The 22,600-nt window shown below is 39.3% G+C and overlaps 1 protein-coding gene across 5 annotated transcripts in view; it reads right to left on the reverse strand.

Moving 5' to 3' along the window:
• Positions 1–22,600, reverse strand: part of RMDN2 (regulator of microtubule dynamics 2) — a 140,483-nt gene that overhangs the window by 62,700 nt on the left and 55,183 nt on the right. For 3 of the 5 annotated variants that reach the window (XM_027865347.1, XM_027865346.1, XM_027865343.1), the window contains exons 1-2: positions 11,440–11,508; positions 1,147–1,619 (exon numbers count right to left, since the gene is read on the reverse strand). In XM_027865347.1, the coding sequence (XP_027721148.1) occupies positions 1,147–1,601 (455 nt within the window). In that variant the 5' untranslated portion in view covers positions 1,602–1,619; positions 11,440–11,508. Of the gene's footprint in view, positions 1–1,146; positions 1,620–2,490; positions 2,575–11,439; positions 11,509–20,750; positions 20,824–22,600 lie in introns of those variants that run through there. The other 2 variants (XM_027865344.1, XM_027865345.1) reach the window with 2 other exon arrangements.

Consider the following 22,600-nt stretch of genomic DNA (forward strand, 5'->3'; position numbering starts at 1 on the left):
CCAAGGAAACCTAGAATGGAGTACTCAGGTCAAAGAAATTGCAAATCTACCAAATTATCAGAGTAAGACGTTTCAGTGGTCATATTGAATCATGTCTAATAACTTGGGTGGTTAGAGTATAGCTAGAATAATCTGTAAATAACAAATAAAGTTCAAAATATTTTTAATTTTCAAGGACTTCGTCTTAATCCTATGTTCTGAGTTAAGGAAGTCAGGTAAGTGATTGTTTATTATATTTACAGAGTGATAATCAGCTCCAGATAATCTAAATATTATATTTATAAAGAGATAGATCATAAACTAAAATTCACTACAGGAAAAATATTTTATAAAATATTCATATATATGGTCTAATTTCTGACTTTATAATTCTCAATAACTCCTGATACAGAAATTCCCCTGATATTCTAAAATATTTGTTTGTTAAAGAAAAGTTTAAATCTCTGGTTCTCAATTTTTAAATGGGTTTTAATTGTTTTCTCCACAAGAAAACAAATAAGCAAATAGGAACAACAACCCTCAACTTTTTATTTATATTTGATTTATGATTAGGAAGCAATGTACTAGGCAATATGTAGATTACTTTTCTGGAGTTTTCATAAGACTGTTGAAAGGACAAAGCTTTGCAAACCATAAAGCATATGTGAGATGATGATGAAGATGATGATGATGAAGAAACAGGTGTCCCAAGAATTGATATACTGGATCAAAGTCACGGGTCATGTAGCTTAATATTTTGTTGTCAAGAGGACTCAAGGGGCATGCCATAGGATGGCATAGCTGTTGGACTACTTGATGCCAACCTTAAAGGTTAGTTACATTTCAGTTTTCTTAATAGCCATAATAACTCTGCCACTCATCTTTGCCCACACCCTTTCATAAACTTTTCCTATTTTCTGCCTATACTTCTTTGTAGGTAATGAGTTCCAAAGATACATTTGTAATCCACCTATCGCCAGGCTGCAGTAATTAGGTGGAACACCAGGTTACTGGCCAACAGTTAGGCACTTTTATCCTTGAATGTTCTCAGGTGGCACACATCTGGGCTCAAGGCCTTAGATGGTTTTTGTCGTTAACTGGACTTAGAACTTCTTGTTGACATTATAATAGTTAATTCAATGTAAGCAACATTTTGCGAAGACTTACCCTCCTTCACTTTCTGCCTCTTCAGAACTATTGCTAGTCGAGAGAACCCTGCCTGCCTCAGCTTTTTTCTTTCTAGTGGCTCGATGCTGAGGACTTGTCCTGTGGATAGCTGTCTTCCCTCGGAGTTCAACTCGAACATGTTTCTCCAACTCTGGAATAGCTTCTTTGAGAAATCTGACTTCCTCTTTGAGTTCTTCCACACTCACCAGTAAATCATTTAATTTCTCCAGTATCTGAAACTGACTTTGCTGTAAGACCATTACTGTTCCTCTTTCATCATGAACTGCCTCTTGCAAATCCATTGAATGAAGTTCATCGTTCAATGACAGAAATTTAGGCAAATTCATTGTTGTGCCAGGTTTACGAATTTTTTGGTACCATACAATGATCAAGCTTATTCCAGCAGTCCCCATCACGATGCCAAATATTAATCCTCTACTTGTAGATTGAGACATTTCTCTGTTCTTTTGTTTCTGAAATTACAAATAGAAATATAAATGTTACATTTTTTGCTTTGTCCAATAAAATCAACAATGTATACTTCATTTTAAACAACTCTAAGACCACATATTTTTAAATTTATAAAAATGGAAACAAATATAATACTATTTAAATGGTATTAGAAGTTATATATTTAGAGAGTAAAATCCAAGTAAAGTATTATAAATATATTTTTACTGAACTCTCTTGTGATAACAACGCCATTAAATCAGTCCAGAAAAAAAAAATCTAAAGGTGGCAGCTACCTACTGGCGTACTGCAAAGGGACATTATTTGTGGAACTTTCATAAAAATCTAACTTGTTGCTGAACATTTGTAGGTGGTTTCTGTAAAAATGTGTTCCTTAGAGTTGGTTCATAGAAATTACTGAGGATACTTATCACCAAAGGACTAAAATGTTCTGAGAAAATGACTATATTCTGTAAGAAATACAGAATGAACTATAGGAACTCAGTAGCATGTGACATATAGTGGTTTCTCCAAAAGGTACATAAAGTAGAAGAATGCACATTTTTGCATTCTGGACTTCTGTTATATGGTAGTATAAGTTCACTAATATTTATAAAACTTACTGTTAAAAATTTGTTTTATTCTGTTTAGTTTTACTTTTCTAATAGCTTTACCACACAGTGCTTTCATAGCAACTTCATAAATAAAACGAATCAGATCAACTAGCCAAATACATGGAGTTCATGAAATTCTGTCCACAAAGACAGAAAATACCACTATGCTTAATAGATTATATAATCAGAATTAAGGAGCCAGAAAGAAACTTGGTAATGCTCTGATCCAACCCACTACACTGTACAGAAGACTGAGTCCCAGACAATTTAAATCACTTACCAAGGTCACAGGGCTAGGTCAGAACAAACTAGAACCCAGTTTTCCCTAACTTCCACTGTACACAATGCTCTTGTCACTTCATTACATTAGTGGCTTTGATGTTATACTATATTTTTAAAACTGCTATTAAGAAGAGCAACTCTTTTATTTTCTCAAGAATGCTATGAATAAGTGCCTTATTTGTCTATGCAAGAATTTTTTAAGTGCCTCCTCTGTGCCAGGCACTGTACTCAGTGCGGAGAGGTACAAAGAAAGGCAAAAAGAAAAAAACCAGTCTGTGCCCTTAAAGAGCTCACAGTCTAATGAAGCTCTCCTGTGAAATGAGGTCTTTCCATGAAAATGAATTTTCAAAATTACTGAAATTTACCACCTTTTGGAGGCAGTTAGGTTACACAGTAGAGAGAGTGCCAGGTCTGGAGTCAGGAAGACCCATATTCCTGAGTTGAAATCTGGCCTCAGATGCTTATAAATATATAACTTCTAATACCATTTAAATAGTATTATATTTGTTTCCATTTTTATAAATTTAAAAATATGTGGTCTTAGAGTTGTTTAAAATGAAGTATACATTGTTGATTTTATTGGACAAAGCAAAAAATGTAACATTTATATTTCTATTTGTAATTTCAGAAACAAAAGAACAGTGTGACCCTGGGCAAATCAGTTTCCTCATCTGTAAAATGAGCTGAAGAAGAAAGTCACAAACCACTCCAGTATTTCTGCCAAGAAAACTCCAAATGGGGTCACGAAGAGTTGGATACAACTGAAAAATGACTGAACACAACCACCTTTATAAACACCAAAATGCTTTAATTCTGTTTTGAATAGGTGAGGAAGCCAGATGAAAGAGTTGTTATTCTATTTACAGAGTGGTAAATTACTCCTAAATAATCTATGTAATATTCTATTTATAAAAAGATCAAAAACTAAAAATCACAAGGAATAAAAATAAATGTGTTTTATAAAATACATATTTTGGTGCAATCTTGTGACTTCTTTCTTGATATAGAAACTTCTTTTACTAATGCAAACCAGCAACTCATCTATAACTTAAGAGTCTTAAGAGAGATGTCTGGGGGAACTGAGAGGCTACAAGTGACTAGCTCATGACTACTCAGCCTGTTAGGGTCAGACACAGGAACGTAGGTATTCCTAACTCTCCAAGACCAGTTCTATTCAGTAGACTCTCTAATATATATACATACAGAATGAGTTAAAATGTTGAGATGTCATAAATGTAGAGAGAAGAATAAAATATAGCATATGACAAGGTAAATTCATGGTTATTATTCAAAGGCAGTAATTATAATGTGGGTAAGAAAAAAGAGAAACTAACAATGATATAATTCCCCCTCTAACATTTGAGTTACTTAGATAAGCAGCAATTTGAGAGTGTGATTAGAAAAAATGTAACTGAATAACAAAAATTCCAGAGGCATGAATTATAAAGTAAAATGCTAAACAAGATACACAACCGTTTCAAAGTTCAAAACTGTTTCATTAAATTATTAAAATATTTAATTGCAGGTAACCTTACAGTTCATCTATCAATCATTCAACAAACATTTAGTAAGGTCTTATTAGATGTCAAGCACTATGCCAGAAAGTGAGGATCCTTAAGGATCCTCTATCCTTAAGGAGCTGATTTTCCATCAGGAGAATCGGATGTACGTTTATAGCATGTACACAACCAATACAAGTTAAATTCCTGCAGCTGAGGGTTATTGGGAAAGACCTCCCACAGTAGATGGTGCTTGAATTGAGTTTTGAAGTAAAACAGGGATTCTAAAGAGGTGGAGGTTATCTATGTCCAGGTCCCTCATTTCATAGATTAGGGATAACTTTCAAATAATACAACTTCCAAAAACAAAACTTAGTACTTCCTGGAATTCTTAATTTAAATTGTGTGACTTAATTGATCCAAAAAACGAGTTTAGAAATAATATTTGTGCTATATATTTTGAATCCTCTCATGTTCTGCTGTACACATGACATGCTTCTTTTTATTTTGTATTTAATTTCAATATTTAAGTTTATGTTTCTTTCTCTTTTCTCTATTGTGTATTTAAGTCTAAAATAAAAATTTTTTAAAGGCAAAGAAAAAATATTATTTGTGTAAGCAAGGAAAAGCATTCCAAAGCATTTGCTGACCTACAAAGAACTTTTTAGAAAGGGAAATGGGCCTAGAAGCTCAGAGCTAAGGAGTAAGGCACGGTCAAAAAATGCTAGATCAATAGCTTCAGTATTATTGCTGTGATGTAGGAAAGGACTGAAGGTGGGAGGTGGGGTTGGGGCTGGGGCTGAACTAAGTGCTCAAAGACTGGAGGAGAGCCAAGTTTATGTGGCTTGTTTATATGGAAGCCATTGGCAGCTAGGTGGAAGATAAAAGTGCTAGAACTAGAGTCAATAAGACCTGAATTTGAATCCTGCCTCTGATGCTTACTTACCTGCGTGGCATTGGGCAAGTCATTTAACCTTTTTTAGCCTCAATTTCTCTCATCTGTAAAACAGGGATAACACCTACTTCCCAGGGCTGGGGCAGGTATGTGGCTCACTGGATACAGTGTTAAGCCTGGGGTCAGAAAAATTCATCTTCCTGAGTTCAAATCTGACCTCAGACACTGACTGGTTGTGTGACCCTGGATTCTGGGCAAGTCACTAAACCCTATTTGCCTCAGTTTCTTCATCTGTAAACAAGCTGGAGAAGGAAATGGCAAACCATTCCAGTATCTTTGCCAGAGTCTGACACAACTGAAAAATAGCTGAACTGAAAAACATCCCAGGGTTGTTGTGAGAATTAAATAACATATGTAAATTGCTTTATAAACTTTAAAATGCTTTATAAGTGCTAGCTATCATCATCATCATTATTAGTTCCATATATCACATAATGAAGACAGATGAAGTTGGTGTTAATTTTTGTCGGAGGTTTTTTTGTTTGTTTGGCTTGTTTGTTTTCATTTATAGACATGAATTATCAGGTACTACAACCATCCCAATGGGAGTCCTGGATTTAGGGTCACGGTGGAGAGTGAAAGCGCCGGAATCATGAATAAAAAAAATTCATATTTAAGGATAACACAGTTAGACTTGGCCTTTCATTCTTCTTCTTCTTAATATGATTTAGATCTCTCTGTTTTTAACCTTATGACAAATAGATCTCCATACTATATAGATATACTTCTTATTCTAGTCAAGAGCTTTCTCAGGCATTTTAAAAGTAAATTCATAGATGGCAATTTATGATGGGCCAGAGATGAATTGAGAGCAAACAGAAGAAGAGAAGAAAGTTGGTCTTCTGATGACTGGGAAGAGAGAGAAATGTGAATAAAGAAAGGAGGCGACTGGAGAGTCAAGAAGGTGAGCAAAGATATTTACAGGGGATGGTGTTAAGAACTGAAAATATCAGAAGCAATCAAGGCTGGCACTATTTTAGGGAGTTTAGGGAACTTATGCCAACAGGACACCTAGGAAAGACGTTAGTGAGGACAAATTTCAGGGCAGAAAAAACAGAGAAGATATAGCAAGACATGTTTATCTCACTTGGGACATCCAGGAGCTGAGCAGGAGCAATTTCAGCTCTTCAAAACCTAAGACTGTGTCCAGAGAACTATTCAGGAGGGTCTGGTTCCCCCCTCTTCTTAACCTCAGAAGAGCTTCACTTCTTTTATTTCAAAGGAAGGTTAGGCCTGGAGAATAAACCTGCAAGGGCTGCTTTCACCCTATTCTGTACCTCAACTGATTTCAATCTTCATCAGTAAGTACTTTTCCTCTGTTTTGAAGAAAAAATAAAATTTCTTCTTTCCATGGTAAAATAGTGGGCTCTATCTCAGCCTCTAACACGTTCTCTAGGACTCTGCTCCAACAAGTTCTCCTCTCCTTCAATCACCTTCCACCTATCCCTCTCCATAGATTTTTTTTCTACACAGTATACAAATGTGTTCAGATCTCTCATATCTTGGAAAACAAACAAACAAAAACCCTTTCCCTTACTGGTGATACTGCACTAAATTACTGTCCTATTTTTCTCTTGTCTAACACTAAACTTGAAAAAGTAGTCTATCCTCACTGCCTGAATTTCCTCCCCACCAATTCATGCTTTAAGTTCCTGAAACCTGATTTTATTTTTAAAATTCAATCAAACCTACTCACTACTAGAAGCACAAATAACTTCCTAATCACCACATGGGGTCTTTACTCACTCCTCATTCTTCTTCCCTTCTCTGTGGCTAGACTGCCACCTCCTCAAAGCTCTCTTTTCTCCTGGCTTCCATAACAACACATTATTCTGGTTTTCCCAACTCTCCATCTTGTTGGTTTCCTTACTTCTCTTACACTACATGAACTATACATTCTCTAAGTCTCTTCCCTTGGCCCTTTCCTCTTTATTCTCTGTATCTTCTCCCCCTGAGACCTCATCTATTCTAATGAATCCACTCGATTACTTCCACCAAGGTTCTAAATCTAGATCTTTGTTTTTGGAGAGATCTTTCTTTCTGGAGATTTTGGAAACCCCACTATTATCTGAGTCAATGCATCAAAAACTAAAATTTTTTTTCCAGTCAATTTAGTTTTTCTGGGCTTCCATATTTCTCCCAGAAACCCTCTAACATCAATATTACTGGATTTGGAGTCAGGGGACCCAAGAAGTTCAATTCTGTCTATGTTCTTACTATTTGTGTGACCTTGGATGGAGTGCTGGATTAAATGACCTCTGCGGCACCATCCACCTCTATATCATAGATCCTATGGCAACAGATTCATCCTTGATTCTTCCCATTCTCCTAGCTCTGAAAATTCAACTAGTCAACAATCCTACTCACTTTTGCTTCAGAATAGTTCTAATAGTGATGTCCCCACTGCCTTCACCATACTCCAGTCTCTCACCAATTCAAATCCATACTACTGCAATAATTTTTTCATTATCTTCCTCTGAATCCAATCCATTGTACACATTGTCAGATCAAGCTTCCTTTCACTAATTCTTGCCCCCTTGTTGTAACTCATGCCATTCTCCCTTCTTAGAATGCCCTCCTCATCTCCAGATATCTAAATTTAAAGTTCAGCTTGAAGAATCAGAGTTGGAAGGGGCCTTAGTCTAACCTCCAATCCAATGTAGGACATCCATTTTATAACATTAACAGATAGTCATCCATTCTCTGTTGGAATATTTCAATGTCTGGCCAAAGAGCAGGTTTCTTTTTTGGTAAGACTGCTAAACTGGAAATCAAAGGAATGTTACAGATAAGGTAAATTTTGATTTTTAACAAGGTTAAAGTCCCATTTCCTCTGAAGGTTTATCAAGTAACCTCATCCTACAATCATCATTTCCTCTTCTAAACTGTAGTAATACTTATTGCATAAAACACTTATTTAGTAATTACACTAAATAGTACATTAAATTGTAAGCTCCTTCAAGGCAAGGACTGTCTTTTGCCTCGTTATGTATCCCCAGCACTTAGCACAGTGCCTGGCACTTAGTAGGCACTTAACAAATGCTTACTGATTGATTATCACGTGCTACCTTGTAGTGTTAGTTATCATTTCACATATATATCACATTTCTCCAATCAGACTATAAGGTTCTTGGAGGCAGGAATCATGTACTTTACCTTTCTGTATCCCCAGCACCAAACAGGTGCTTTGTACTTTGTATATACTCAAAACATTTGCTGATTTAACTAAATTCAATCAATATTTGTTAAGTACTTATTGTGTACAAGGCTAAGTAGAAAATAAATATGAATAATATTATGAGTGCTATAGAAGATGTTACTAAAATTACTTTAGGCTAAGGAGATTGGGAACAATCTTTTCTCTCTACAAGCCCAAAAGTGCACTCCCCTTTCCTCAAACTCCTCAGATGACTTTACCCTTTGATTTACTGAGAGACTGAAACTATTGAATAGAAACCATCAGCCTCCTTCCTCTAGACCTCCTAACCTCTAAGCATTCTCATCCATCCTTTTTTCCTTCTCTCTAGTCTCACAAAGGAAGGCTCTTTTTCTTCAGGCAGTCAGGTGGCGTAGTGGGTAGAGCCTTGGGCTCCTGTGAATATCACTCAGCTAGTAAGTGTTTGAGACAGGTTTTGAATTCAGGCCTTCCTGGCTTCAGGCCACCTCTCTATTCACGGTACTACCTAGCTGACTCAAAAAAAAGGCTTCTCATTTGAAGGGGACACTAGAGCTGAGCCTTGATGATTTAGTCCTCTAAGAGGCAAAATAAAGAGGAATGCATTCTGGGAATGAGGAACAACTTGGGTAAAGTCATGGTAGAGGGAGATGGATTACTAAGTTTGGTGTAGATCAATTTGCTAGGATATAAACTGTATGAAGAGCAACAATAGCATTATAAATGGCCCTTTCCCAAATGTTATACTTCTAGCTGTTTATTTAGTACATATTCATATTAGAATATCACTCAGCTACAGGAGAAGGTTTGCTTAGATGATTTCTAAGGTCATTTCCAGCTCTAAGTTCTCATACATGGATGTAGGAAAGAATATTTTTTCTTTCTCAAAATGGTAATGAGTGTTTCTGACCAAGTTAACAAGTCTCTTCTAGAAGCTGACTAAGGCAAAGGAATTATCTTGGTGGTGAAGACAACTCTACCACAGAAATTGTTCATAGGATCAGATTTATAACTAGAAGTAACCTTAGAGTACACTTAACCCTGGGCTTCTTAAACTTTTTCCATTCCTGTTGCCCAACTTTCCTCGGCATCACATGGTCTGAGGGCATGCACGGTATAAAGTGCTCATGTTGAGTGTTCAGAGTCAAAGTGGCAGTAAAGTTGCACAATGCCACACGAGCAAGCACTGCCAGAACTACCTCACATTAATTATACCTTTGATTTTTAATTAATTTTTGGTCATTGAGCTTTCAGAAACCTTTTACTGTTGCCAAATTTTTTGCAACCCCATATGGGGTTGAGACCCACAGTTTAAGAAGTGCTGACCTAAATAACTCTCTTATTTTACAGATGAGGAAACTGAGGTTCAGAGAGATGAAGGGATTTGCCCAAGATCAGACATCTGGTTGAGCAGCATAGGCAGGGCACAATTTTAGAACAAAAGGCCAAATCCAGTGTTCTTTCTTCTACTCTAAGGATAGCAGTAGGAATTCCCAATGAGACAGTCAATGAACAACAAATGTTCTAAAATGTTTTGTACCAAACTTGGGGACCATCTTTTATATTATTATCATTGTTTGTGTTAAATTATAGTAACATTTCATTCTTGGTTTACCAAATACTAGTGGTATGAAAATACAGTTCACATTTTTCCTAAAAATATGAGAACCTAGGTGGGCAGAGAAATCATGTATGAAACTGAATAATCAGACCAGGCTGGTTGGGAGTAGTAGCAGCTTCTCTTCCTGAAAAGGATGCTTGGTCAGGTAAATTGTGATGATGTGGCAAAAAACCAAAAAGAAGTAAAAGAAATATATGTAGTGAATGGGGTGTCAGCCTCAGTACCAGGAAGACTTGGGATCAAGGCCTGTGACACATACAGGCTGCATGCTTATGGGCAAATCCTTTCAGGTTTCAGTGTTCTAGGCAGCTAAGACTATACGTTACAGAGAAAATGCTGTTGAAACTGCATTTTTGGGAGAAGATAATTGCTTGATGCCTCTTTAGCAGATAGCTCCAAATCCTCAATACCTCCTTTCCCACTAATCATTTTAAAACAAAACTCAGAAGACTTTAAGGCGGTTGTGCCCTTCTCTTTATACTATCTAGTAAAGCATGCAGTAGGCCCTTAACAAATGCTTATTGTTTGATAAAGGTACAGTTTCCTTCTGTCTAGTGAAAATGGCTATGCTAACAAGGACACATTTTTTCCCTACGTAACAATTCAAGCACCCTCTTTTTGTTTTAGTGTTTAGTTTTTCCTGTCCTACTTGATTTTTTTTTTTTTTTACAACTGCTTTTTAAGAACCATCCCTTTTGCTACTCTCTCTGGGCTGAGTGGCTCAGGAGGAGAGAATGTCACCCGTGGAAAGAGTGGGGGGTGGGGCATACACCACAGTTTACCTGTCTGTAGCCTGCGCTGGCTCACGTGTGACAGTCCGTGGCGCAGTGCCCACCGCACTGGTACACAGAAGCTGTTCTCCATACCAGTGAAATCACTGGGCCAGTTCGTGCAGTCTGTCATCTATCCAGCTACCCACCTTCCCCATGTTTATGTGTGAGTGTGCCTAGAAAAAGAAACTACACGCAACACAAGAGTCTTCCTACAAGATCCTCTCCGAAACAAACGCGCCTTTGTCGACCACTGCTCAAATAAAAATAAGATAAAAACGTGAAAGGAGGAGGTGAGCAGGGGCGCGTACTCGAGAGGCCTGGCCTTGGAGGCAGAAGAAAGGGGTTCAAATCCGGACACTGACACGAAGGGGCAGGGCGAACGCTCCACCCTCTCTGGGCCTCAGCTTCCTCCCCGGCCATAAAACGTCGGGGTCCTGCGCACCAGGGAGAGGGGTTCGGGGCCACAGGCCCCGGGGTCCGACTCTGGCTCTGGCGCCCTGGTGACCATGGCCAGTTCACCATCGCTAGGAGCCTCGGTTTCCCCAGATGTAACTAATAAATGTGGCCCTTCGATGGGGTCCCTTCCGGCGCGAGCCTGAGGAGGGAGGCGCGTGGGAGTCGGCGGTTTTTAGGGTGAAGACTGACTGAGGGTGCCCGCCCCGTCCTCTAGGGCCAGGGCAGCGAGGACGCGAGCCAAACCCACCGGAGCAAAACGGAGAAGGGGGGAAGGGAGGGGAAGAGCGCACGGGAAACGCCGGGGCGGGGGGAGGGGAGGCGCAGGCGCATTGGCACCTTCTCCTTCCCCGAACTCCCCCGCCCCAGCCCACATCGTCCCCCCCCCCCCACCCCTCCCCCCCCCCCCCCCCCCCCCCGCTCCAGCGCGCGAGCCCCTTTCCCCCGCCCCCCGCACCGCCCTCTCCTTACCTCAGCGCCGCGTTTGGGCCTCCTGACACGGGTGGAGGGTAGCGCGGCGTGGCGCTGCTGGCTCTCGCCCCCTCTGCTGCCCGGGCCGCGTGACCTTGAAAACCCGGCCTAGCGATGCCTCCGCGGGGGTCGGGTGTGTCCGCGCCTCAGGCCGATGTCCGGCCCGGCCCGGGTCCGAGGCCCGAAGGCGCTTTTGGCCGGGCGGCAGCCTTTCGTTCAGGCTTCTGTGAGCCGCGGAGGAGGCCGGGCCGACGGCGGGCCCTTTGCCCGGACGGCCTCCCCAGGCGCACCGGCCCATCGATTTTTGTTACCAAACAAGGGCCTGGGTTTAGAGCCGGAAGGGCCACCCCCCACCCAGCCCCCACTCTGCAGATGAGGAAACTGAGGCCCAGATGCCCACGGCCCCGCCCGAGCTTCCGAAATGGGTTGGACCCTTGCCCAGTCAGCCTTGCCTGACCATTGTCCGCCCGAGGCCGGCCTGTGTATTCGGTATAGACCTGCACTTGTGGTCAGAAGAAATGGGTTCAAATCCCGCTGTTTGGAACTGGACCTAGTATCTCTTCTCCGTGTGACCTTGGACAAGTCACTACCTTCGAGGCTCAGTCATCCCTCAGGTCCCTTACAACTCCAGAACTTATGCCTGAGGACCATTGGGGATTTAAAGTAAAATGGCAAGTGTATAGAATTGGAGGAGGCCTTAGAGATCATTAGACATCCAGCTATTAAAAATACAATGCGTTCAAATACAAATAGAGTTGTGTTGGAAAAGCATTAACACTACTTAAACTTGAACTACAATTTACAGATGATTCTACAAAAACAAAACAAAATTATTTGCAAATACTGTATAGCCAACATTTGCTCTAGGTAAACACAGCCACGGCCAAGCTTGGTGTAATTCCTCTGTAAATCGTAGCAGTAAGTCTTTGGTTTTAACAAATGTTAGGATGTGATATGGCAGGTCTCATCACACTCCCAAAAAACAGCTCTGAAAAATAACACAAAATAGCTCCTGAAAGCTACTATATTTTTCTGAAGTCTTAGGGGGGGAAAAAGCTACCTCTTTTCCCACTCTGGTGCATTTTCCACTGAGCTGGCAAATTGATCTTACTTAGACACAAGTCTGACCACATCGAGCTCTTCCTCCCAATTCAGTAAATTCTAGTGATTCCCTATTAGCTCAGAATCAATTATAAAAACCTGTTTAGACTTTAAAGCCCTTCATAAACTGTTCCCTTCATATCTGTCCAGTCTTTCCAGTAGTACTGCCTCCCCACATTTGTGCAGTACTCCCCATTGTACCCCACAATCTAGTGACACTGGCCTCCTTGCTCAAACAAGAGACTCTCTGTGTGACTTTGGACAGGTCACTACCTACCAGGCTCAGTCATCTCTCGGGTCCCTTATAACTCCAGAACTTATGCTTGAGGGGCACTGGGAATATAAAGTAATTAATAAAATTAATAAATGCACTCCATCTCTCAGCTGTGGGCATTTCCTGACTGATTCCCCTGCCTTCAATGCTTTCCCTCCTCTTCTCCTGGCTTCCCTGGTTTCCTTCAAGTCCCAGCCAAAATCCCACCTTCTGCCAAAACCTCACCTATTTCTCTTTGATGAGAGGGAAGCTGGTTATGAAGAGCTTTGCATGTCATAGAAGATTTTATATATGACCTTACATGTGATTGGGAGGCACTGGAGTTTTATTGGAGAGGAGGGTAATTTGGTCAGATCTGCATTCTAGGAATATTAATTTGATAACTGAACGGAGGATGGACTGGAGCAGGGGAGAGACTCGAGGCAGGGAGACCAACTAACAGGTGATTTCAATAGTCCAGGTATAAGAGGTTCCACCAGGGTGGTGACAGTATCAGATGAGAGAATATGGGGGGGAGGGGCATATGGAAGAGGTGTTTTAAAGGTAGAGACAACAGGACTTGATAACAGATTGGACAGAGGGTGTGGGAGAGTATGAATCTAGGATGACATTCAAATTGCAAGTCTCAATGACTGGTGTAATAGTGGTTTCCTGACTAGTAATTAGGAAGTTAGGAAGAAGGGAGGATTTGGGGAAAAAGATGAGTTGTCAGTCAATAAACATTTATTAAAACCCTACTATGTGCCACAGCCCTACTATGCTAAGTGCTAAGGATACAAAGAAAGGCAAAAGACAGTCCCTGTCCTCAAGAAGCTCACAATCTTAACAGGAGAAAACAATACATAAAAAGGTGAAAATGGGGGAGGAGAGAGAGGGTACCTAGCATAAGTGCTCCTGTTATCCATTCCCCACCCCCTCCAGTCAGAGAGAGGGAGAGGCCCAAAGGGCAAAGGTTACTGAGGAGGTCTTAGTTTCAGAGTTCATTTGATCTTGTAGGAAAGATGAGTTTTAGGGAAACAATGGTGGCATCCAAGTGAGCAGCCAGGTGGGAAGTTTTGGACTTACTGAATTTAATTTGTCTGTGGCACATTCCGTTCAAGATAACCAATAAACAGGCACTTGAAGTTTTGAGAATGGTGGTTGTTGTTGCTGTCCTTCCTTCTCAAAGAGGACCATGACATCAGGGAGATGATGCCATGATTTGCAAGTGAATTGGATTTAAGTGGAGGGCTGTGCAAAGTCATCAGCCTCACTTACTCCTCTAGAGCCATCTGGTACCAGTGACAAGATATAAATCTGGATGACTGACTAGAGATGTCTATCCCCTTCAAGAATGGAGGTCAGGAGTGAAATTAGGGTTGAATCCATGGGAGCTGGTGTGATCACCAATTACATGTAGTATGGAATGAGAAGAGAAGAGGCCCCAAGACAAAGCCCTGGGAGACACACCATTAGCAGGCATGAGATGAATAAAAGAGTAGTCTAGGTAGGAGGAGAGCCAGAATAGAGTACTGTCATGAAAGCTAGAGAGAGTTTATCAAGGAGAATATGGCAAAGGACAGTGTCAATGGCTGCATGTCATCGTGCCCATTAGAATGTGAGCTCTTTGAGGTTAGGGTTTGCTTTTGCTTTTCTGTAGTGGTTATCACATGTAGCACCTGACACATAAGTGATTAATAAATGCTTGTACACTTGAGAATTAAGCCTTAGTAATATAACAGAATCCCGTGTGTTAACAGGGATTTTTCGACAGATCTGGAATGCCTTGCTCCTTGCACATAATACGGTTCCACCTTTGTGAGGAACAGAACTATTGTGCCTGGGTGACCACTCCCTCATTCTTCTATCTTCAAAATAGGTAGGTATTGGGCTTGTAATTATAGCCATCCATTACAATTAGATATTTGAAAATATTTTGAGCAGGTCAGGATGAAAGCCACTTCCCCAGTCACTTGGTTAGGAAGTAGTTTTGCCCTAAATCTAACAGTTTAGTCAGGACAAATTAGCTCTAATAGCTTAATCTGGCCAAGTTAGCTCTCCTCTAACCATACATTTACACAATCACAGATAAGAGCAAACACTTTTCTTAGTGAGCAGGAATGGGGAAGCCATACAAATTAGTTTAGGGGCAGCAGAATACATCAGAGCTCTGCCACTGAAAACAAAATGAAATATCAGTTCAACTCTGGAGAGAGCTGTTTCACCTGAGGATTCCTCTCTTAGCGGTGTCTGGGGATGCAGGTGCTGGGCATCAGGGGACATATTGGTACTGGTTTCCCCATTGCCCCATGCCTGAAGCTCCATGGATTTCTCAATCTCTGGGCTTCATCAGCTTCAATAACTCCTCCCACAGAAAGCATGTATACTTTTACTGTATCTTCAGAGGGAATGGAACGCTGAGAAGCTACAGTTATCTTTGAGCAGTCTGTGAGAGGACTAGCAGTTTAACTGTCATTTCAAAGAGTTAATGTTCATGGCTGGAGTGAGACTGAGGAACCAAAGAGAAAGTACTAAGAAACTTCTTTCCTAAAAGACAATGGTTTAATTGTCAACGAGAGACTGAAGAGACATTTCCTGAGAGAACTGAGTTTATCTTTTATCTTGCAAAGAAATATTCCACAACAGTAGCACCCCTTCCCTCACCTCTCTTTTTAAATTGCTTTAAAAAAAAATCCCTCACCTCTATTTTTAAATTGCTTTAAAAAATAACAGAAATCTATTTTTTCTCCATTGCACTTGCCATCCTCTTGGGAAAAAAAAGAAAAATATATTCCTGGTCACAAACAGGCAGAGTCAAGCAAAACAAATTCCCTCATTGACTGCAAACAAAATTATAAATGTCTCATTCTGCACCCTAAATCTATCACCTCTATAGTTCTTATAGCTTTCAAAGTTGTTTGTCTTTACAGTGTTGTTATAATATAAATTGTTCTCATAGTTATGTTCATTTCATTCTTTGTTTATAAAAGTCTTTAAAATTGTTAATTTTATAATGCTAATGTTTAAATTAAGTATAAATTGTTCTTCTGGTTCTGCTTACTTCACTCTCCATTACTTCATGTATTTTTCTATTTCTCTTTGATATTATCTATTTCCTAATTTCTTGTAGGACAATAGCATTTCCTCATATTCATATACCATACTTATTCAGCCATTCTTCAATTGATGGGCATTCCTTTAATTTCCTCCCCCCCCACTACCCTGGCAAGGCAATTGGGGTTAAGTTACTTGCCCCAGATCACACACTAGTATCATGTGTCTGAGGTCAAATTTGAACTCAGGTCCTCCTGACTCCAGAGCTGGTGTTGTATCCACTGCGCCACCCAGCTGCCCCTTGTTATTTTGTTTGTTTTTCTGCTACCACAAAAAGAACTGCTATAAATATTTTTGCCCATATGGGTCCTGTTCCTATTTATTTGAACACTTTGATCATTTTAGGTATAAGCCTAACAGTAGCAAAGCTGGGTCAAAGAGCTTACACTGTTTATGTTTGTAGCCAAATTGTTTTCCATAATGGAAATTTAATTTTCTGGACAGTTTTTTTTTTGTCATTTCTTGAAATATGATTCTCCTTCTCTGACCGCTTTGAAATCTGCTCTCCTAAAATCTAGGGTATGAATTAATTATTATGATTTATTTATGATCAATTCTTTTATATTTACTGATTTTAAAAATAATTAGTTACCTTGAGACCAATTTACCTGTCACCTTTGAGAATGAGCTAAGTTTTCTTAGTAATGCTGTTCAACTGGAAAATACCTTAGGTTCTATGTGTAGTTTTCTGGGCAGTTTTCTTTTGTCATTTCTTGAAATATGATGCCAAAACTATAATTTTGATCATGGACTTATGCAAAAACTTTTTAATATAATTTTTAAAAAAATTTAAATACAAAATGAGAAAAGAAAAAAAATTGCCATTACACAGCAGACTATAAGAGAGGATTCAATATGAAACAGTAAATTTCCATTTCAAGAAAACCTATATAATAAATATTACATATTGTTTTCAAAGATGTCCAGCTTTTCTTTGCTTCCTTGTTGGTTTTCTTTTGTTCTCTGATGGGCACTTTTTACTTTATTTTTCTTCTCCTCTCTCCCCATCCCTATCCTAAAGAAGGCTCAGATATATATATATATATATATATATATATATATATATATGCACATATATACACATATACATAGATATCTATAAACATATACATATATACACATACACTCATACACATATATGTAAGACCATACTATGCTTATATCCATCTGTCCTCTGTTTCTCTGAAAGGTAGAAAGCATCTTTCTTCATAGGCCCAAGTCTTTTCATATTTTTCTAAATCAACCAGCTCATCATTTCCTACACCACAGCATAATATATGAAGTGTTGGTCTAAATCTGATTTCTTCCATATTACAGCCTAATTTCTCCAGCAATTTTTTGTCGGATAGTGAATATTTATCCCTGTAATTTGGAGTTTGCATTTATTGAGTACTAGAGTAGTGACTATATTTGCTTCTGTATGCTGTGTACTAATCTGCTTCCCTGTTCAATCTCTTTACTTCTAACCAGTACCAAATTGTTTTGAGAATGACTGCTTTGTGGTTTAGTTTGAGATCTGGCACTTCTAGGCCTTCTTCATTCTACTTCTTTTCATTATTTACCTTGATATTCTTAAGGGTTTTTTCGTTTATTTGTTTTGTTTTACACCTCTGTATGAATTTCATTAAAAAGGAAGGCTTTGAGGTAGTCTAATGATTCTTAATTCTCTCTCCTATATCTGTTTTCAGTGTAAGTTTTTTCCGTAAGATACCTCATGCTTCCTTCCTTCTTTTTTTCAGTCTTTTGACTAATATTTCTTGATGTCTCATGATGTCTTTAGACTCTGTTTGGTCCGTTCTGATTTTCAGGGAGTTATTTTCTTGGGTAAGATTTTACACCTGTTCTGTCAAGCTTTTTCCATATCTTTCTTCTATGACTCTTATTAGGTTTTAAAAATAGTTTTTAGCTCTTTTAAAAAATTCTTGCTTTAACTCTTAAAGGAATTCTGGTTGAGCTTATGTCTAAGCTGCAATTTTTCCTTTGAGATTTTGCTTATAGATGTTTTTGATTCATTCTCTTCTTCTGGGTTTGTGTCTTGAGCTTCCCTGTCATTATAATAGCTCTTTATGGTGGAGTTCTTCCTTTGTTTTCTAATCTTTTTGAACTTCTTGACTTTGGACTTTATGTTAATGTTGGGCTCTCTGCACTTCTGGTGGGAATGTCTGGCCTGAGATTTTGCTTATCACACCCTCCTGCTGATTTCATAGCTCAGGTTGGGGGCTTGCAAGCTCTCAATGCTCTCTGACGTCCTGCCTCCTCGTCTGAGCTCTGCAAGTTCCTGAGCCGGGTCCGGATCTGTCAGCTTGTTCCTGGTTGGGAGTTTAAGAAGCGTAAGGTTGGACTAGGCCACTCGTAGCCTGCTGGGAGGCTCTATAGATTCAGTGACTGTACTGTTTGCTCCCCTTTGGTGTGGTAATCCTGCCCTGGTTATTCCACTATAGACTTTTATACTAGAGAGGAGGCCAGAGAGAGTTCTTTATTTGCATTGAGATCAGAGCTACTATTTGCTTCCAGAATTCATTCCATAGTCAGGACAGAGCAACACATCCTCTCCTTTCCTCCCTTCCCCCAGCCACTGCTGCTGTGGGACTGTTCCTCTCCATGCTGAATCAGTGACTCAGAACTGGCTAGTGAGTGGCCGAGCTACCAGATAACACCCATTCATGCACCCTGAGCTAGTTCAGGAATAGTCTGTGATCTCTTTCTGCTTCATGCTTCCTGCCCCAGCGCCCAGTCATGGCTTTTTTTTTCCCCCAGTCCCTGGGTGCTGGAATGCTCCATGCTGTGCATTCCTGTCCAGACTGCATCCCAGTATCTGCCTATCTCTCTGTCTGTCTGGTTCATTTATGATTTCTTGAAAGAGAGCTCTAGAAAACCAGGCTTTGATAAAGCCCACTGGGATTCAAGTGGAGCTACTTGACTGTACTTTAAACTTAAAGCACTTTGGCTCTCACTGATTGGTCAGTAGGTTCTAGCCCAAGCCTCACTTGCTCATTGTTTGGGTTTTGATGACTCAGAGTGAGTGTAAATAGCAATTGTTTCTGTTGTGACCAAAAATCCTAAGGGTCTTCCCCTCTCAGATTTATTTATTTATTTATTTAGACTAGGCAAATTAGGCCATTTTTTGCCTCATTTCTTACCCAGCCTTAAATCACTGAATGAGTGTTGTCTCAGACAAGTTGAGTCCTGGGAAAGATTTAAAAAGGCCAAAGTCTCCCCTCTGCATCTGGGGCCCTCTCCAGTCGTCCCAACCTATGTCTTGCTACTAGACTAGGATGACTCCAGAGGAGAGAATGAGGCTGATGACTTTGCACAGCTCTGCCTCACTTAAATCCAATTCACTTGCAAGTCAAGACATCACCCTTGTGATGCCATTGGACCTCTTTGAGAACAAAGGATGAACAACAACAAGCCTCCCTGGGCTGTAAAAATGATCCCCTGCCACTTTTTATTGGATTTCCCCATCAGAATTCAATCTGGAACATTTTCTAGATCTTTGTGAAGGAGGTTTGGTGAGCTAGGCTATACTTCTCATTCTATCATCTTGATGCCATCCCTCATTTAATTTGCTATGTATATAGTAGTCCCTGCTAATAAAATGTAAACTCTTTTAGGGGGTGAGGACTGTTTATTTTTATTTTTGTATCCATAATACCTGACACAGAGCTTGGAACACAGTAGCCTTAAGTATAACTAAGTACAATCTCACTACTAGCATTCAAGTAAGCAGATGTGGTGTAGATTTGAATGGTCACCTAGATTTTATTGTTGTTATAATGCATACCAAGAAAATATTTAAAATGATGTTGTTTACAATTTTAGCAGTTTTAAAAAGTATTGAACATAGTCTGAAGTTGCCAGAGGGTAAAGAGAAGGCAGAAGCAGCAAGGCTGACTTCTCTAGCATGACAAGGTTGTTTTTCATTAGGTAATAAGTAAATAAGTGGTGTTCAGTCATTTTCAGTAGTGTCCAGCTCTTCATGACCCAATTTGAGGTTTTCTTGGCAAAGATACTGAAGTGGTTTACCATTTCCTTCTCCAACTTATTTGACAGATGAGGAAACTGAGGCAAACAGAGTTAAGTGACTTGCCCAGGGTCACACAGCTAGTAAGTATCTGAGGCCAGATTTGAACTCAAGAAGATGAGTGCTCTGACTCTAGGCTTGGCTCTCAATCTACAGAAGTAGATACCAAGAAAATGAATACCACCTAGCTGTAAAGCAAGGGAATGGATCTCAGTCCCATAGCCAAAAGGACAGGGAAAAGTCTCCAGAGCAGTCTCACCAATAGCCATGTTTCTGTATCTCTAGGATTCTGTCACTGGGGAGCAGCAGTGCCTGACAGTGTTTAGCCCAGTCCATGATGGCCAAATTCAGCGTATAGGCTTTGTCTGGGATGTTGCTCCAGCTCCAGCCTCCACTGTTCTCCACCTATTTGCTGATGTCAAAGTCTTTCCTCTCCACCTCTTGCTTGCTTGGCTTGCCTTCCTTTTTTTTTTACCCACAAACCTCATTTTGAAGGTCAGGGCACAAGGCCCTCTGGGTAGTTTATCCTAAGGTAAAGTCTAAAATTCCATCTGACCTTAGAGAACCTGGAATGAAACTGCTCATCAGCAGGTTCCCTTGCCCTGCGTCCTTTTGCTCCATTCTAAGGCTTATAGCAGAGTTTCAAACGGGAGGTCTACATCATGAAAACTCTCTTCTTCCTAACTGAGAACCCAGTGTTTACAAAAGCCTTGTGAGTCAGTACTTTAACTTTTCCTTAAAATAACAGAAAAGTAGATGATCAAAGGCAAATGGTTAAATATTACCAGATTGTATCATGCAAAGTAGCAAAAGTCTTACCTTTGAAGTTTTAACCACCAGTAAGACCTTGACTTCAGAGTTTCAACACTTCTGTTATTGACAGTGGCAGTCCCTATTACACAAAAGAGAAAAAAAAATCTTGTATTTTCTCCTCAAAATAGGAGGGCAAGGTATATTAAGGATAGAAATAGGTGAAGAAAAAGATTCATAGATTCATTAATTATTACAGCTGGAAATGAGAAAACACCTGATTCAATCACTGATTAGAACACTAGCTATGTGAACAGGGAAAATATTCAAGTACATATAATAAACCACAAAGATGATATCTACATGCAATGAGTTGGAGTTTATTTTTGTGGTGTATATGAAAAAAGAGTTCAATAACCTTTTAGATTGTCTAAATTTTTAAGTAGTGCTTAGTAAAGATGCTAAAATAAAGATACTAAAAAAATCTATAAAGAAAAAAATCTAGAGAAATGGAACTGTCATTGTGTAATCAATCTCTTAATTAAAGTGTAAATTATACCAATAACAAAATTAACAGAGAATTCTAGTTAAGAACATAATAAAGACTAGTTGGAAGAAAACATTGCCCTTGAACTAGAGACTTCATTTATCTTGAGGTCAGAGGATCACAAGACTTAAAATTTTTTAATTTTAGTTTCATTTTATTCTGAATTTGACAAATATCAAATAAAATGAGTATTTCTATACACATTGTAGAATAGAAAGGATTGTGCATGAAACTCTGAATCTGTATTATGTGGTTTTGCTCTTCTTTTTACGTATACAATAAATTCAGCATATAACACTCAAATTGTCTTGCTTGTCTGTGATTCCTTCATGAACTATAAGATTTAGAGCTAGGGAGGACAGTTGCTGTAACAGGAAGAATGCTGGATTTTAAGTCAGAGGCTCTGGTCCAGCTCTGCTATTTACTCTCTGTGTGACCATGGACAAGTCACTTCATTCTTTAGGCCTCATTTTCCTCTTCTGTAAAATGAGGGAGTTGAGCTAGATGACCTCTAAGGGTCCCTTTTAGTTATAAATCTATTATATAGAAATGCTAATCTCTCCATGTTTCAGTTTCCCAAAGTTTTCAGTGAATTTGAGTAGATACCTGGCAGACATAGCGTTGTAAGCATAACTGTTCAATATCTAACTTGACCCTATCATTTCACAGATAAGAGAATGGAGAACATAGTAATAGAGTATAACTATTTTAACCATTCCTGTGATTAGCTTTCTCCTTTTGTGGTTCAGATATGAAAATTTTATCTGCTATTGAAGTTATCAGAAAGATTTGTATTTGATTTATATGCATTACTGAGAGTCAAATGCCAGTAAAGTTTCAACATTTTGGAGATATAATTACTATGAATTCTCCATTCCAATTCCATAGGACCCAATAATACATCTCCCAAGGACGTGTGAGAGATAAGGTCTTCCATTTTCCATTCCTGTTTAGGGGGTTCCATATTCTCTCAATATTTCCTAGTTACCCTGTAGAAGGCTTCCCTTTTTTGAAATTAGAATATCCGAGGCTCTACACCATGGGATGGAATATTGGGTTTAGTATTTGCTAAATTTTTCACAATAGGCTGCATGTAAAATATGGACTCTTCACACTAGCAGGAAATGAAGCAGTTGGAAAGTAATAGGAGAAATTCTGCCCGCCCCACCTCCCGTTCCCCTCCTCAGTTCCCCCCGCCCATCCCCCTTTCCCCATCCTGCAAAGAAAATCATACTCCTAAGGTAATAGAACAACAACCATTTTTCTTTTCTAGGAATGTATTAGTGAGACCATAAAGTTTTAAAACAGTTCAAAAAATTATTGATTGGCTAAAATCAAACTTCTAGTGAAAATAATTACTTGTAAAAATCAA

Source organism: Vombatus ursinus, unplaced genomic scaffold (genome assembly GCF_900497805.2).
Source record: "Vombatus ursinus unplaced genomic scaffold, bare-nosed wombat genome assembly UNPS02014778.1, whole genome shotgun sequence".
Lineage (NCBI taxonomy): Eukaryota > Metazoa > Chordata > Mammalia > Diprotodontia > Vombatidae > Vombatus > Vombatus ursinus.